This window comes from Mustela lutreola, chromosome 9, assembly GCF_030435805.1.
Source record: "Mustela lutreola isolate mMusLut2 chromosome 9, mMusLut2.pri, whole genome shotgun sequence".
Classification (NCBI taxonomy): domain Eukaryota; kingdom Metazoa; phylum Chordata; class Mammalia; order Carnivora; family Mustelidae; genus Mustela; species Mustela lutreola.
Window position 1 is genome coordinate 128,009,404 of NC_081298.1, and position 18,496 is coordinate 128,027,899.

The following is an 18,496-nucleotide window of genomic DNA, read 5'->3' on the forward strand; positions in this document are numbered from 1 at the left end:
ATCCATACTTCTTTCCAAGCAGAACTATTACCTCCATTCAGTGCTGGACGAAGTTTTGTTCAACGACGGCGCTTAGATGGCCAGAATGCTTTAATTTTGATGCAGCTTGAGTATTTTTACAGGACTTTTCTTGAGCCTTCAATTTTTCTTACTGCAGCAAACGGGAAGAACTTAAGCCCAGTGGATAACAGACTATCGCGAAAATATCGAGAATTTTGGTGAAATTAACATAATTTCTACTTTACTGGAGAGCTTTTCATATTGTTTTAAACCTTGAAAGTTAAATCACAAATTTTATACTTTGTGTTCAGCTTTATATATTCGTAATTCTTGCGCGGGTGGGAGCGACCGTGATAAAGGAGACCCTTAAGAGAAAGAATTCATTCTTTGTGATTCTTAGATCTACCTGGCTAAGGTTACATATAGAAAACGACCCTTTCTTGTTTTGTATACAGACGCAGGGGCCTAGCGTTTGTACTTCCTTAAACTTAACATGTGCCAGAAGCCGCATAGATCTATTTTACTAGAGTCTTATTTTTACAGCCACGAAAAGTGAGACTCAAGTTCGGTGTCCTGCCTCAGACACCTCTGGGATTTCCAACTCAGGTCACCGCGCCCTCGTGTCCCCGTCTATCTCCCGCCTTTGTCGGTCGTTCCTTACTCCATCCAGCCCATCTGGGGCGATGGTGCAGATGCTAGGGTACTAGGGTCGGGAAGGTGGTGAGAATTCCAAAGACAGCTCCTGCGCTCTCTCACCCCCAAGCCCCTTCTGGTTAGTCCCATCCCCCTCCCGGACGCCCGGCCAGATCTGGAAACCATAGAGCTCCCACAGCCCAGAGCGTCCCTTCTCGGGCCGCCGAGCGCTGACGCCGCGCCGCTGGGCGGGGTCTCCTCGAGGGGCGGAGGGAGAGGAGGGGGAAACCAGACCGGAGAAGGGCTGGCCAGCCTTGCAGCGCCCCGCAGCGGCCACGGCCGGAAGCACGGTCTCGTCGGCCCTGCGGCGCTGGATCCCTGACGCACGGAGCTCGAGAGCGAGAGCGAGAGAGAAAGGGGCAGAAATGGCGGCTCCGCTTGGCTCCCGCTGAGGAGGGTGAAGCCGGTGGAGGGTCTGAGCTGTCGGCCTGGAGCATCGCTCCCGCTTCTCGCTTTCTGCCTTCTCACGCCTACTTCTCTTCCTCTGCCCTACTCTCGCCTGTCCTCGTCTACGCTCCGCAGAGTGCGGGTCGGCTCGTCTCTCCCGGCCCGGCTCCACTGGCCCTGATTGCCCGGCCGGCGGGCCGGCCTTCCTTGGCTCTCCCGGGCGCGGCGGGCGCGGTGTGGACCCCGTCCTCCTGGCTGGACCATGGTGAACACCCGGAAGAGCTCTCTGCGTCTTCTCGGGTCGAAGTCGCCTGGGCCCGGGCCTGGGCCTGGGGCCGGAGCAGAGCCTGGGGCGACCGGAGGCAGCAGCCATTTCATCTCCTCTCGGACCCGCTCCTCCAAGACCCGCGCTGCCAGCTGCCCCGGCGCCAAGGCCGGGGGAAGCGGTGGCGCCGGCGTCGCTCTGGAAGAGGCCCGGGTAAGAGCGCGGCGGCCCGAGTCCGGAGGCTGGCGAGGGCCGGCCCGGCCGCCGGGGCTTTGTCTGGCCGGGTTAGGGCACGAAGCCTCCAGCGGAGACCGCTTGGGCGGCTGGGGACCGGGTCTGCGGGTGCGGTGAAGGATGGCACCCGGCTAGGCAGGGCTGCGACAGCTTTGCTGGTCCGGCCCTTTTGTGTGAGGAACAGGACTGGAGTGTGGGGGGAGAGAGCTCTGGGGGGTCTTTTCGGGGACATCAGAACGGTCTGCTTGCGGTGTCCTTGCCGTGCCGTAGAGGGGAATTCTAGGGAAGCCGGAGCGGAGGGCCGGGGGTCCCCGGGTGGAAGGGCTGGGGAAGAGAAGTGAAAGTTTTCTGCGGTGTCAAACCCTTCTTGTAAGTGTGTCAGCTCCTGCCGGTGTCTCAACTCCAGCTTACTCTCAAACTGTTTGGGGGTGGTTCAAGTTGGTGAGGAAGTGAACGGAGAGCTCCAGTTGGCAGCCAGGCAGGGATGCTGAAAAAAGTTTGGAGCTGCTCTGACACCAACTTTAAAAACAAAACCAACGCTGTCGCCTCTCCAGGCAGCAGAGATCAAGCAGGATTTTGGTGGCTGGGGAATCAGCCAGCTAGCGAGCCAGGGTTCTAGCAGGGACCCAGGAGAGCTTTCCAGCAGAGCTTCAAGTCTCAAAAGGGGCACTTCGAGTGTTTTGGATTGCACACGCTGTCTTCAGATTGTATGGTTTCCTGGATGTCTGCATTTTTGTTATGGGAATAGTTGATAGAAGGTGAATTGACACGATGGTCACACAGTCGCACACGTGACATTTGAAGAAGGCTGGAGATTTAGTTTTTTTTTAAAAAAAAAAAGTGGTCGAAAGAGCTCATTTTATAAAACTCTAAGCTTGCACTTGTTTTGTCACTTTAAGGGAATGGAGAAGTTTGTGTTAGGAGATTGGTTATGAATTCAGAAAAGAGTATTGCTTCTGTCTAGCAAGAGGCTAATTTACTGAGACTAATTTGGCTGGAAAAGGTTATTCATTTATTTAAAATGCTCCTTTGATTTCACACCATTTTGTTATTGTGGGAGGGAAACAATATTTTGTTTTCTATGGGGTCTGCAAGATTATGGTTTGTGTGTGCTTTTTCTCTATCACAGACTGTTCAGACACTAATCAGAATGAACTGAGGGAAATAATCATACATTATTCTGTACTAGCCTGAAATATATTTATTGTATCTCTGAAAATGTATTTGGTTTTTATTTTGCTAAAAGTCTGGAAAACATTTTAAAAAACTGTCTCGTTAGACTCTTTTGGGGCGAACTTCTTTTAGGTTGAAATGAGAAAGCTAAATCTGAAAGTTGTACATACTATTTAGAATAATTATTTTGAAAACTTGGCATTTTGTAGAAATTACTCCCAATGTGTACAAGCTTATAGACTTTCTGAAGCTGACATATATTTTAAAAAGGAAGTAAATTTAAGAAAGGTCTGTCTTCTACACCCAAGTACAAGAAAAATATTTAGAGTGTAAGCATTTAATTGTAGTATAATGGTTTGAATGCCTAGTCTATTAGAGCAGTATCTAATTCATCTGAAGCAATTAGCTCATCTGTCACTGATCAGTTTGTGGTCCCATTTTTGAATTCATGGATATCATGCTGTCCTTACCCCCTGAGGAATAAGGTGAAGTAATTTGTCAAGCAGCTGTTATGGAGATGTTAAAAGGCAAGGAATCAATAATCTAATGTAGAAATGAATGTTTGGTAGCTTTTAAATGGCTGGAGGAATGAAAGGCAGTACAGCTTTTTCTCGAAGGATGCTAATGAAACTTTGTTTCAAGGATCCCTTGAAAATGTTTTAAAAGGCTGTAAATAACAGGCTGATGAAGATTTACTTTAAAATATTTGTTTTTCTGTTTTAGATAGAATGATCTAATGGCTTTCTCTGAGAAATTTAAGAAATTTACTAATCTTGTCATCGGTCCTTTAAAAGTGGATAAGTTAAAATTCTGAGTTTAAGTTTATGGACTATATATTTACAAAGCGATTTCTGAATATTTCATTGTATGTATTTCTAAGGTGGGTTGATATGAGTGTGGTAAGTTCTTCTCTCAAGTTCGTTTTATGAATTGCAAGAATTTAGTACTCTTTCCTGTGTATTTAAATAGGTACCCTCTGTGTCTTTGGAGTTTTAGCCATTTGCTAGTGTTTGTAATGACTTACTTGTTGGAAAATGGAGTTGTTCATGCTGTTGCTTTAGGAGACCCTTATTTTTGTAGGAAGAAATTTGTTCCTTTTTATAAGATACATAATTAAGGAGGTCCTCCTTTTTCTTCTTTTATGTTCTTCACTTTATACCTGATGCTGATTTCTTCCCTTACTCCTCAACTTCCTGGATGCTTTTTAGATTTCATGTGCTGTTTAGAGTTACTTCATTTGCTTTAAAAGTCATAGGACCATGAGCTGTGCCAATAATTTTGCCTTTTCCCCCCCAAGTATGTGTAGAATTGGGAAATACACATATGATACATTTTGTAGGTTATGACCATGATTTTCTTGTGCCTACACATTTTATTTTTAATGATTATTTATTTATTTATTTATTTGAGAGAGAGAGAGAGAGAGAAAGAACATAAGCAGGGGAAGTGGCAGGCAGAGGGAGAGAGAGAAGCAGGCTTCCCAACAAACAGGAAGCCCAATGGGGGGGGCTCGATCCCAGGATTCTAGGATTATGACCTGAGCTGAAGGCACAGCCCAGGCACCCCGTTCCCAAACTTTTTAAATGTCAACTTGATTTATGTAGTTAGTTGTGATACTCTGATAACTGTGTTTTTTTGTTTGTTTAGTATGTATAAAATTTCACCTCTTTTAGGTCAGTTAATATGATCAATTAGCATTTATTTGCTCCACCAAAGAGTCACTCTCAGCAAACTAATATTATATTCCCAGAATTGGAAAGCAGTTTTTGAAAAATATTTCAGCTCTTTTTTTATTTCTGTTAGGCCTGTTTGCTTTTGACTTCATCACTAGTGTGTTACGTTTTTGGGGAAGGTTATATAGTACATTCTGAGGCCCCATCTTTGTTGAGAGGGTTAGAATAATACTTTATAGGTAAACTTGCTTTATCTTAATTTCATTAAAAAAAGTCTTTGAGTCCTTTTTTAGTATGCTCTTTTATCACCTTGTACTTACTCTTTTCCAACACTCATGCATTTACCAACACAATAGAAGCAGAGTGGTAGAAATTGATGGTTAAACATGAAAAAGAGGTCTGAAAGCAAAATGTAGTAATGCATAGAACACTCAGATGAGTAGGTAAAAACAGAAGTTCTTCACAGTAGAGCAAGTTTTTGTCATATGTATCAGGGTCTTGAGTAATGTGTTAAACAATGTCCCCTGTCACAGTTTTGAACCAAAATAGCTATGGTGTTCATAGGATTACCTGTGGTAGCCAACTGAAAATGCAACTTTATTCTTTTAGTTTATTATTATTATTTTAAAAAGATTTTATTTATTTATTTGACAGGGAGATAGAGAGCTCAAGTAGGCAGAGCGGCAGGCAGAGGGAGAGAGAGAAGCAGGCTCTCTGCTGAGCAGGGAGCCTGATGTGGGACTCCATCCCAGGACCCTGGGATCATGACCTGAGCCCAAGGTAGCTGCTTAACCAACTGAGCCACCTGGCACCCTATTATTATTATTTTTAAAGATTTTATTTATCCATTTGGCAGAGAGAAAGAAAGCACAAATAAGCAGAGCTGCAGACAGAAGAAGAGGGAGAAGCAGGCTCCCCAATGAGCAAGGAGCCCCATGAAGGGCTCCTCCATTCCAGGACCTTGGGATCATGACCTAAGCCAAACACAGATAAGCCCAACAGACTGAGCCACTCAGGCGCCCCTGAAAATTCAACTTTAAACAATTCAATTACTGGCCATTTCTGTAGTCTAGATACTCAGTTTCAGTTTTTTTTTTTTTTTTTTTTTTTTTTTTTTAAGATTTTATTTATCAGAGAGAGAGAGAGAGCAAGCACAGGCAGACAGAATGGCAGACAGAGGCAGAGGGAGAAGCAGGCTCCCTGCAGAGCAAGGAGCCCGATGTGGGACTCGATCCCAAGACGCCGGGATCATGACCTGAGCCGAAGGCAGCTGCTTAACCAACTGAGCCACCCAGGCGTCCCTCAGTTTCAGTTTTTAAGGTCATGGATGAAACTTAAAATATCTGTGTCAGTGAATCCATATTAATTCCTTAAAGCATTTTCGCTGGCACGTAGTCTTTGTAACCATTCTTTGATAGGTCCTTGATTGCATGTTCCCTAAATACCTAATTATAGATAAACCTGTAGCCTCTAGAAACCAGCTGGACGGGTGATATAGGATTATTACTTGCTAGGAGGGCTAAGGCCCAAACCAGTAGCTTAGCCTGAATGAAGAGTGATCCTGTTTCTTCAAGGATCCACCTCAGAAATGTGCTGTATTACTCTGAATTGTATATTTGGCATTACTTTTCACACATACACAATGAAATTTCATTTGTGTCCCCTACTGAGTTGATTTCTTGGTATTTGGGTTTTGGTCTTTTATTGGGACTATTTTATCTTTGTTTTACCTCTCTGCTGTGGGAGGATTTCATGAAAAATGAGCTATTGAGTAAAAGGCAGTTGGGATTTTTGGATAAAAACTTCTACGAAAGTACAAAGTTAGAGGGGAAAACCATACATAAAATGTTGTGTTTAAATATAAACTAGACAGTTTTATAGAGGTATGTTGTGCGTGGCTTATATCAAATGATAGAAAAGACATCTGAAGGGGTGTCTGGGTGGGTGGCTCAGTTGGTCAAGCATCTGCCTTCTGCTCAGGTCATGATCCTGGGGTCCTGGAATCGAGCCCTGCATTGTGCTCCTTGCTCAGCTGGGAGTCTGCTTCTCCCTCTTCCTGCTCATTCTCTCTCTCTCTCAAAAAAAAAAAAAAAAAAAAAAAAAGATTTTATTTATTTATTTGACAGAGAGAGAGAGAGAGAGCACAAGCCGGGGAGTGGCAGGTAGAGGAAGAAGCAGGATTCCAGCTAAGCAAGGAGCCCGATGTAGTGCTCCATCCCAGGACCCTGGCTGGGATCATGACCTGAGCTGAAGGCAGATGCTTAATGGACTGAGCCACCCAGATGTCCCAATAAATAAAATCCTAAATAAAAAAGAAAGAAAGAAAGAAAAAGACATCTAACTTCTAAATTACAGTTACTAGGCTATAATTTGTATTTGTTACTACATCCTTTGAGTATATGCTGTAAGATTCTAAACTTCAGGTGCTTTTGAACTTTAACTATTTTGTATTTTTTTTTTTTCATTTTTAGATTGTTATTTTAGTTTCATCTGGAGGTAGAATATATATCTTTGGTTAAAATTTTTCTCCCTTGGGGGTACCTGGCTGGCTTAGTTGGGAGAGCACGAGACTCTTGATTTTGGGGTCATGAGTTCAAGACCTACGTTGGGGGTAGAACTTATTTAAAAAAAAAAAAAATTCCTAGACTTTTCTACTAGAATAGTGTATAAGCTTCAGGAGGGTCGGCACTGAATCTTATTTTCCCTCAGTTGCTATATTACAAGGGGCTAGTGCCACATCCCACACATAGAAGATGCTCAATACATTTCTGTTAATGAATAGGGTGTTAAGGAGCCAATTATGTTGTGAAAATAAAGATGTTTGGAATTTGAGAGTAGAAGATTAAAATAATACAGTCCCTACTTTTAGGGGTATAAGTATACACATAGTATACATACAAGAAATTATTAACAAGACAAGTCAGTTCAAGTAGGGGCTAAATCAGTGGGGTGAGTTCTAATCCTTTACTCAGTGTTTTGAGTGGAAATGTTTGAGGTTCTTTAACGACAAAAATTGTATTTACAGCTGTATCCTGAATGCTGGTAGTATTGCCTGCCAAACATAGTGCGCAGTAAATAATTTTTGAATGAGTGAATGGAAAGTATGCTTCATTTTATTTATTTTATTTATTTCTTTAAAGCTATGCCTACTCTTTCTTTTTCTTCTTCTTCTTTTTTTTTTTAAGATTTTGTTTATTTGTCAGAGAGCGAGAGAGAGAGAGAGCGTGCGTGCAAAAGCAGGGGGAGTGGCAGGCAGAGGGAGAAGCTGGCTTCCTCCTGAACAAGGAACCCGATGCGGAACTCGATCCCAGGACCCTGGGCTCATGACCTGAGCTGAAAGTAGATTCTTAACCGACTGAGCCACTTTGGTGTTTCAAGTATGCCTCATTTTAAATTATTTTCATGTTTGCAGGCTTTACTTGAGCTGTATTTACTTGTTGCATTTTGCTTTTCTGCCTATTAGTGGTAGCCTGATAAGGAGAGTAAACTAAGGTTTATTTAGCATTTCATGCCAGGTGTTTAATGCTGTCTCATTTAATCCCTGCAACCCTGTAAGGCAGGTGATGGTACCCCCATTTTACAGTTGAGGAAATGAGTTGTCAAAAAGGTTAAATGGCGTGTAGAAGACCAATTAGGTAATAAATAGTAGGTAATAAGTAATATTAAATAGGTAATAAGTGGATTTCATATTTAAATCTAGTTCTGTTTTCTCCACTTTGGTATCTTACTGTCTCATCTGTACTTATCATATCACTATTCTTTTTTTTTTTAAAGATTTTATTTATTTGACAGAGAGAGAAATCACAAGTAGGCAGAGAGGCAGGCAGAGAGAGAGAGAGGAGGAAGCAGGCTCCCTGTGGAGCAGAGAGCCCGACGTGGGGCTTGATCCTAGGACCCTGGGATCATGACTTGAGCCGAAGGCAGAGGCTTTAACCCACTGAGCCACCCAGGCGCCCTATCACTATTCTTTGATGCTGTTCAGTCAGTAGTTTCCACAAATATCTGGCAAAGGAAAGAAGGCGGCTGTTGTGCAGTCGGGAAATTCTCTACATACTGTGTATAGACTGTCTAGAGTTGTGTCTTGGATTACGTATTGGGACTAAAAGTGGGAATAGTGGCCTATAGGGATATGAAATATTGGATAGTGATTTTCAGTAATTGCTGCCTTACTTCAGGGGGTGGGTGTAGGAAGACGAGCAGATACGTTGTAGAGAGATCATTTTGCAGTATTGTAAAGATGACTTGGGGAAAAAAATCTCTATAAAGAGTAAATCTGGAGCATTGTGGTCTACATTAGAGGTGTACTTGTGCTGCCATCTGTCCACTCTGCTCTGTGATATTTGTCAAAAGTGTGTACATTTTCTTTTTTTAAAAACATCTAAAAAAAAAAAAAGATTTTATTTATTTATTTGAAAGAGAGAATAAGAGAGAGCCAGCGTGAGAGTGGGGAAGATCAGAGGGAGAAGAAGACTCCCTGCCGAGCAGGGAGCCCAATGTAGTACTCAATCTGGGAACTCCAGGATCATGACCTGAGCTGAAGGGAGTTGCCCAACCCACTGAGCCACCCAGGCACCCTGTGTGTACATTTTCTTTTATGCTCTGAGAATCTGTTTATTTGAGGGCGTAGGTAAGTGTTTTCCATTTGAAAAAAAAAAAAAAAGTGTCATGCTTTAAACCTCTTGAAAAGAGATTATATAGCATACTTATAAATAGAGATACATACTAGTGAATTAAACATGTTTAGCATTATTAGTTTGTGTCTGTATTCTAGGACCCAAATTAGAATCTCTGGACCAGTGGTGCTTCACATCGCCATAAAATGATATATTCTCTCATCTCCAAGACAGGAACTTGGAGAAAATTCAGCCTAACTTTGGTGGTGAGGCTTGCTTATTCCTTTGTTTTTTCATTCAGTCAATAAATATTTATGAAGTACAACTACATTAAATGTAAGTGGGCAAGTGTGGGTAAGTGTGAGTAAGTATGGGCAAGCATTTTTGTCTTTGGTTCACTCTTACAGGACTGCCATGTTGTAAAAAGTCAAGGAGGCACCATTCACACTGTAGTCTATGTGAATTGTATCCCCTGGAATTGTGCATTGCAGTCTTTTTATGTTATATGCTGCAGTTAACATCCTCATACAACGTCCCTTGAGGACTTGGTATAGGAATTTCTTTGAGATACCCAGAAGTGGAACAGAGGATACATGTATTTAAATATTACTTCACATTTGCTGCTCTGGTCTCTACTTCTAAGAGTAGTTTATAGGGGGTCCTATATCCCCAGACACCTGCCAGTATTTGGGAATATCTAGCCCCCCCCCGGATTCTTATGGAATTTTTATTTATTATTTTTTATAATGTTTAATTAGCCAGTATATAGTACATTGTTAGTTAATACCTAGCTTTTTAATTTCTTTTGTTACTAATTTTATGAACAACACTTTACGTCCATAGTAATGTTTTTGATATAGTGTGGATTGATTATTTGATACTAAAATCTTGTCTCCCTCTTTTTAAAAGATTTTACTTATTTTGCAAGCGAGAGCATGCGTGCACCAACATCGTGGCGGGGGGGGGGTTGGTAGCGGGGGGAAGGGGTAGAGGGAGAAGCAGACTCTCTGCTGAGCTGGATGTTCGAGGATGCAGGACTTGATCCCAGGTCCCTGGGATCATGACCTGAGCTGAAGGCAGACGCTTAACCACTGAGCCACCCAGGTGCTGTGTCTCGTCTCATATTAGGATTCTACCTAATTTTTTTGTTGTTCAAATCTTACTGTTATGTATATATATGTATATATGTGTGTGTATATATATATGTGTGTGTGTGTGTATTTAATTTAATTTAATATTTTAAAGTAAGTTCTGTACCCATCCTGGGCCTTAAACTCATCACTCCAAGATCAAGAGCTGCATGCTCTACTGACTGAGCCAGCCAGGAGCTCCTGTTTATCCCCCTGGCCCCCCTTATTTATTTTAAAAACTTTATTTTGTTTTTAAGATTCTATTTATCTGTCAGAGAGAGAGAGTGTACACAAGCAGGGGGGAGAAGCAGGCAGAGGGAGAAGCAGGCTCTCCACTGAGCAAGGAGCCCAGTGAGGGACTCCATCCCAGGTTGCTGGGACTATGACCTGAGCTGAAGGCAGATGCTTAACTGACTGAGCCACTCAGGTATCCCTCTCTATATTTTTATTTTTTATTTTTTTTAAAATTTATTTGAGAAAGGGAGTGCATAAGCAGGGAGAGCAGGAGGGGAGAATGAAGAAGCAGGCTCCCCTCTGGCGAGGGAGCCTGATGCGTGGCTCAATCCCAGGACTCCCTGAGATCACAGTCTGAGCTCTAAGCAGATTCCCAGCTGACTAAGCCACCCAGGAGCCCCTCTCCCTATATTTTTAAAGAAACTTTTTCTTTTAGAATTGTTTCTAATTTCTTTCCTGCTTTATTCCAGATTCAGTGATTGTCAAGAAGTATATTGTCAAGAATAATTGAAGGGGCACTTATTTTATAATTATCTTTATGTTATTCTAGTCTAATACCACTGTGTTCAGAGTACATACTCCTTATGATTTCAGTCTTTTGAAATTCTGATTTATATTTGTCACCTTATTTATGATTAGTTTTAGTAAATGATTAGTTTTAGTTCTGTGTATATTTCAAAAGAATGTGGATTTTGCATAGATTATGTCTAATAGGTCATATTTATGAACCTTCTGATTTTATTTAATTAATTTATTTTATTTAGAATGGGAGGGAGAGAATGGGCAGGGGGAGGGAGAGAGCATCTTAAGCCGGTTCCACTCCCAGCGCAGAGCTTGCCTTGGGCCTGATCTCCGTGTCATAAAGCTTTAAAACTGGCTCCCCATCCAGCACGAGTGAACCCAGTGTGGATCTCCAGTGGGGTGGGTTGTGGGGGGGGGTTGTCGAAGGGCTTGATCTTATGTCCTGAGCTGAAATCAAGAGTTGGATCCTTAAGCTACTGAGCCACCCAGGCGCCCCATTCTTTCTAACTACATGCTATTTAACATATTCTGGTAATGTTCCACCTTCCTATCTGTATTGTCTAGAATTTTAGTTCTGACTTTTTTTTATGGGTATAGGTACTTGTTCTTTTTCTTTAATTTGTTGTTTTTTCCAGTAGGAATAATTTTTTTAAGGTATCAATTTGATTATCTTTTTATATTTCATATTATCATCTTTTATTTGTCTTCTTTGTGAATACTTCCTCCAAGAATATTTTTAGTTTGGGACTTTTTGTGAAAAACTCTCTGCAGCATTACATGGCTGAAAATATTTTCATGATGCTCTTTTATTAAAATAAAAATTTGGCTGAATACAGAATTCTAGGTTTAATACTTAAAGAATATTACTTTATTGTCATCTTGTATCCAGTGTTACTCTTTATTTATTTATTTTCAGCATAACAGTATTCATTATTTTTGCACGACACCCAGTGCTTTATGCAGTCCATGCCCTCTATAATACCCACCCCCTGGTACTCCAACCTCCCACCCCCCCGCCACTTCAAACCCCTCAGATTGTTTTTCAGAGTCCATAGTCTCTCATAGTTCACCTCCCTTTCCAATTTCCCCCAACTCCCTTCTCCTCTCTAACTCCCCATGTCCTCCATACTATTTGTTATGCTCCACAAATAAGTGAAACCATATGATAATTGACTCTCTCTGCTTGACTTATTTCACTCAGCATAATCTCTTCCAGTCCCGTCCATGTTGCTACAAAAGTTGGGTATTCATCCTTTCTGATGGAGGCATAATACTCCATCGTGTATATGGACCACATCTTCCTTATCCATTCGTCCGTTGAAGGGCATCTTGGTTCTTTCCACAGTTTGGTGACCGTGGCCATTGCTGCTATAAACATTGGTGTACAGATGGCCCTTCTTTTCACTACATCTGTATCTTTGGGGGTAAATACCCAGTAGTGCAATGGCAGGGTCATAGGGAAGTTCTATTTTTAATTTCTTGAGGAATCTCCACACTGTTCTCCAAAGAGGCTGCACCAACTTGCATTTCCACCAACAGTATAAGAGGGTTCCCCATTCTCCACATCCCCTCCAACACATGTTGTTTCCTGTCTTGCTAATTTTGGCCATTCTAACTGGTGTAAGGTGATAGCTCAATGTGGTTTTAATTTGAATCTCCCTGAGGGCTAGTGATGATGAACATTTTCTCATGTGTCTGATAGCCATTTGGATGTCTTCATTGGAGAAGTGTCTGTTCATTATTTTCTGCCCATTTTTTGATATGATTGTTTTGTGTGTGTTGAGTTTGAGGAGTTCTTCATAGATCCTGGATATCAACCTTTTGTCTGTACTGTCATTTGCAAATATCTTCTCCCATTCCGTGGGTTGCCTCTTTGTTTTGTTGACTGTTTCCTTTGCTGTGCAGAAGCTTTTGATCTTGATGAAGTCCCAAAAGTTTATTTTCGCTTTTGTTTCCTTTGCCTTTGGACATATCTTGAAAGAAGTTGCTGTGGCTGATATAGAAGAGATTACTGCCTATGTTCTCCTCTAGGGTTCTGATGGATTCCTGTCTCACTGTTGAGGTCTTTTATCCATTTTGAGTTTATCTTTGTGTATGGTGTAAGAGAATGGTCGAGTTTCATTCTTCTACATATAGCTGCACAGTTTTCCCAGCACCATTTATTTTTATTATTTTTTTAAAGATTATTTATTTATTTGTTTGACAGAGAGAGATCACAAGTAGGCAGAGAGGCAGGCAGAGAGAGAGAGAGGAGGAAGCAGGCTCCCCACTGAGCAGAGAGCCCGATGCGGGACTCGATCCCAGGACCCTAAGATCATGACCCGAGCCGAAGGCAGCAGCTTTACCCACTGAGCCACCCAGGCGCCCCCCCCCCCAGCACCATTTATTGAAGAGACTTTTTTCCACTGTATATTTTTTACTGTTTTGTCAAAGATTATTTGCCCATAGAGTTGAGGGTCCATATTTGGGCTCTCTACTCTGTTCCACTGGTCTATGTGTCTGATTTTATGCCAGTACCATACTGTCTTGGTGATCACAGTTTTGTAGTAATGCTTGAAATCAGGTAGTGGATGCCCCCAGTTTTATTTTTGTTTTTCAACATTTCCCTCTTGAAGTTTGATGTTGGTATGATTCTTTTGTAGGTGTTCACGCTCTTTTGAAGCTTATAGTTTTTTTTTTTTTTGTCTTTGTGCATACATTTTGCTAATTTTATTTTATTTTTTAAAGATTTTATTTATTTGTCTCAGAGAGAGAGAGAGTGAGAGCGTGAGTGTGAGCACAAGCAGGTAGACTGGCAGGCAGAGGGAGAGAGAGAAGCAGGCTCCCCACTGAGCAGGGAGCCTGATGTGGGTGTCGATTCCAGGACCCTGGGATCATGACCTGAGCTGAAGGTAGCCACTTAACCAATTGAGACACCCAGGTGCCCTGACATTTTGCTAATTTTAGGCATCGGTTTTTCCTTTACCCTTTTTTGGCAATCTTAGCTCTTTTATTCTGCAGTTTTTCATCTTTTTAAAATTGTGGTCAACTTATTTCACTTCATTTAATTTTAATTTTAATTTTTAAGTAATCTCCACGTCTAACGTGGGGCTTGAACTCATGACCCTGAGATCATGAGTTCATGCTCTCTTTTTTTTTTTTTAAAAGATTTTATTTATTTATTTATTTTTTTTTTTAAAAGATTTTATTTATTTATTTGACAGAGAGAAATCACAAGTAGGCAGAGAGGCAGGCAGAGAGAGAGAGGAGGAAGCAGGCTCCCCGCTGAGCAGAGAGCCTGATGCGGGACTCGATCCCAGGACCCTGAGATCATGACCTGAGCCGAAGGCAGCGGCCTAACCCACTGAGCCACCCAGGCGCCCTAAAAGATTTTATTTATTTATTTGATAGAGATCACAAGTAGGCAGAGAGTCAGGCAGAGAGAGAGAGGGAAGCAGGCTCCCTGCTGAGCAGAGAGCCCGATGTGGGACTTGATCCCAGGACCTCGATTGAGGTCATGACCTGAGCCGAAGGCAGTTGTTTAACCAGCTGAGCCACCCAGGTGCCCCCAGTTGCCTCAATTTATTATTTCTTAGTAATAATTTAAAATGATCATTTCTTAAGTATTACTTCTGGGACTTTCATTATTCAGAGATTGGCACCTAGAAAAATTTTGTCCCTAAATTTATAATTAAGCAGACTGTTTTTAAGGGCTTTTGATGGCATACTGGAGAAATTTACGAGTTACCTTTTTGTTTTTTTAAAGATTTATTTATTTATTTGACAGATTACAAGTAGGCAGAGAGGCAGGCAAAGAGTGGGGTGGGAAGCAGGCTCCCTGCTGAGCAGAGAGCCTGATGCGGGGCTCGATCCCAGGACCCTGGGATCATGACCTGAGCCGAAGGCAGAAGCTTTAACCCACTGAGCCACCTAGGCACCCTGACAGTTACTTGAGTAAACAAGAAACTTACAGTTACTTAAGCTACTTGGTGTTCCAAGTAGCTGTCTTCTGTTGGCCATTTTGGTTTTCTTAAGGCTGTAATATTCCATATGTAATATGTAATATTCCATATATATAGATGCATATTTATGTGTATATATATACCTACATATGTTCATATGTATACATCTATATATATATGCATCTGTATATATATCTCTCTCTATATATCCCACATCTTTGTTCATTCATTTATTGATTGTCATCTGAGCTCTTTCCGTAGTTTGGCTATTGTGAACATTGCTGCTATAAACATTGATGTCCCTTTGGATCACTACATTTGTATCTTTGGGGTAGTGCGATTGCTTGGTTGTAGGGTGGCTCTGTTTTCAAATTTTCGAGGAATCTCCGTATTGTTTTCCAGAGTGGCTGCACCAGCTGAGTATACAGTTATTTAGAAGTGGCAGTTCAGTTGAAAGTGGAAATTTTCTTTCTTTCTTTTTTTTTAAGATTTTTATTTATTTATTTGACACGGGGGGAGACAGTGAGTGAGGAACACAAGCAGGGGGAATGGGAGAGGGAGAAGCAGGCTTCCCGCTGAGCCGGGAGCCTGATGTGGGGCTTGATCCCATGACCCTGGGATCTTGACCTAAACCGAAGGCAGACGCCTAGCCACTGAGCCACCCAGGTGCCCCTCTTTTTGTTTTTTAAATTCCTTTTTAAAAAAGTAATCTCTACACACACTTTGGGGCTTGAACTCATGACTCTAAGCTCAAGAGTCGCAGGCTCTCCTGACTGAACCAGCTAGGTGCCGCAGGAAATTGTCTTTCTTAACATTCTTTAATGTCGTTAATTGAGTAACTCTGTGTACCAGATAGACGCTGAAGATAAAGGAGTATGTAAGACTCTAGGTCTTAGCTCTTTGACAAAATATTTCATTTTTATTTAAAAATTACGAATTAGAAAATAAAAAAAATTATGAGGGGTCCTTGGGTGGCTCAGTTGGTTCATGATTTCAGGGTCCTGGGATCAGGCCCTGCATCAGGCTCTGTGCTCAGCAGGGAGTCTGCTTCTCCTCCCTGTGCCCTTTCCCCTGCTTGTTCTCTCTCTCTCAATAAATAAAATCTTTTTTTTTTTTTTAAGATTTTATTTATTTATTTGACAGAGAGAGAGAGACATCACAAGTAGGCGGAGAGGCAGGCAGAGAGAGAGGAGGAAGCAAGCTCCCTGCTGAGCAGAGAGCCCGACCTGGGCCTTGATCCCATGACCCTGAGACCATGACCTGAGCTGAAGGCAGAGGCTTAACCCACTGAGCCACCCAGGCACCCAATAAATAAAATCCTTAAAAACAAGTAAAATAAAATCTTTAAAAATATTATGAAAGAAGTATCTCAAGCAATATGGAAGTGCACAGAAAAAAAAATGCCCTTCCCCTCCTTCCCTAATCCTCCAGTTCATTTTTCCTAGTGATAACTTCTGTTAAAGCTGATGCTCATCTTTCCAGACCATGGCATATGTGTTTATGGGTGATTTATATGTGTGTCTTTTGAACAGATGGAATTATAATCTATATATTATTTGATAGTAAACTGTGTATCATGTAAATTTTTTCATATTAGTCCTTCTTTTGATGACTTTATAATTTTTTTGTTGTGTCGTTATACCACTTATGTAACTGTTCCCTATTGGTACACAGGTTGTCATCGTGGTTTTTTTTTTTTTTTTTTAAAGATTTTATTTATTTATTTGAGAGGGAGAGACAGTGAGAGAGAGCATGAGCGAGGAGAAGGTCAGAGGGAGAAGCAGACTCCTCATGGAGCTGGGAGCCTGATGCGGGACTCGATCCTGGGACTCTGGGATCATGACCTGAGCCGAAGGCAGTCGTCCAACCAACTGAGCCACCCAGGCATCCCTGTCATCGTGTTTTTAATATTATAAATAATGTAGTAGAAAATGCCTTTTTTAAAATAGGTGAAGTGGAATTACTGGATCAGAGGCATGTATCTTTTAAATTTCTATAGATTTTCCAGATTATTCTCTAAATAGGTTAAATCAGTATGCATCCCACTCCCCAATACTCTCAGAATTGCTGAATTTTTATATATAACTTTTACTGGCTGATATAAGGAGTTAGGCTTTAACTTTCTTTCTTTTTTTTTTTTTTAAGATTTTATTTATTTATTTGACACAGAGGGAGAGATCACAAGTAGGCAGAGAGAGCTGGGGGACGCAGGCTCCCCGCTGAGCAGAGAGCCCGATGGAGGGCTCCAACCCAGGACCCTGGGATCATGACCTGAGCCAAAGGCAGAGGCTTAACCCACTGAGCCACCCAGGTGCTGCAGGCTTTAACTTTCTTGAAGAGCAGAGACTGTCTTGTCATCAAGTATTTTTAGTATCTAACACAGTAGGTGCTTAATAAATTTTGTTTGTGAAAGAAATGAATTTGCTAAACAGAATTTTTTTAAAAAAAGATTTTTTTTTATTTGACAGAGTGGGAGAGATTGCAAGTAGGCAGAGGCAGGGGCGGGGGAAGTAGGCTCCCTGCTGAGCAGAGAGCCCAAAGTGGGGCTCGATCCCAGGACCCCGGGATCATGACCCGAGCCGAAGGCAGAGGCTCAACCCACTGAGCCACCCAGGTGCCCCTAAATAGAATTTAATAAGCCTATGGAGTTATATTAATCCTGTAAGGCCAAGCAAGTGCCCTTACTTGAGAGTTTATCTGCCGTCGGTCTGTAGATAACGTTTGTAACTCCTGACTACCTCAGCTGGTTCTTCTAAACAGTCTTAAGAGGTGAATAGTATTTTTTAATTACAGGGGTAGTGTTGCTATATAAGACTGGTCCTGTCCAACATTTAAGTGTGTGGCATTTTTCTGTACCCATGTCTCTTTCTTATTCATTTATTTATTTATTTTTAATGTGTTATTTATTTGAGAGATAGAGGGAGAGAACAGAAGCAGGGGGAGGGGTAAAGGGAGAGGGAGAAGCAGCTCCCCACTGAGTAGGGAGCCCAACATGGGGCTTGATCCCAGGATCCTGAGATCACGACCTGAGTCGAAGGCAGATGCCCAACTGACTGAGCCACCCAGGTGCCCCTCTTTCTTATTTTAAGTAATGTATTATTTTCAGATTGAAAATTATTTTCCACTAAGAAAAATATATCCGAAATTATAGTAGACTGTTTCTGTATTTTTTACACAGTTCCTCAGCTCATTTCTATATATTTTTATCTCTTTGTATATCCTTTTATATATTTGTTCATGTTTAGAAATCTTAAACTAGTAAGCCATTGCTCTTGGGATATGTGAGGAAAATTTAGGATCTTTTGTGAGTCTGAAGTTTTAGGACTTTGTTGGAATAGCATTGGCTCTAAGCAAATAAATAGCCGTGTGAGTTTGTTTTCTGCAGTCATGGTAACTGCTGAAAGAAAAACTGACTGCTCTTCTAAGCTTTCTCATGAAAGCAGGAGTACTTATTTTGAAAAAAGGTAGATAAAAGGACTGTGTTATATAGGAAACTGGAAAAGATTGATTGTACTCATATACTTTTTGATCTAAGCTGGGTGATAATGTTCCTATTTTGTTTATTTCTTGTCTCTTTGAGGATCTTGTTCTCATCAGTTATCTTACTCTTTAAAATTTTATCTCATTTATT

At 41.5% G+C, this 18,496-nt stretch overlaps 1 protein-coding gene across 2 annotated transcripts in view; it reads left to right on the forward strand.

Annotated features, from left to right (window-relative positions):
• Positions 1 to 1,211: 1,211 nt before the first annotated feature.
• The window catches only part of ATAD2B (ATPase family AAA domain containing 2B), a 150,457-nt gene continuing 133,172 nt past the window's right edge, over positions 1,212 to 18,496 (forward strand). For both annotated transcript variants that reach the window (XM_059132520.1, XM_059132521.1), the window contains exon 1: positions 1,212 to 1,558. In XM_059132520.1, the coding sequence (XP_058988503.1) occupies positions 1,343 to 1,558 (216 nt within the window). In that variant the 5' untranslated portion in view covers positions 1,212 to 1,342. The remainder of the gene's footprint in view (positions 1,559 to 18,496) is intronic.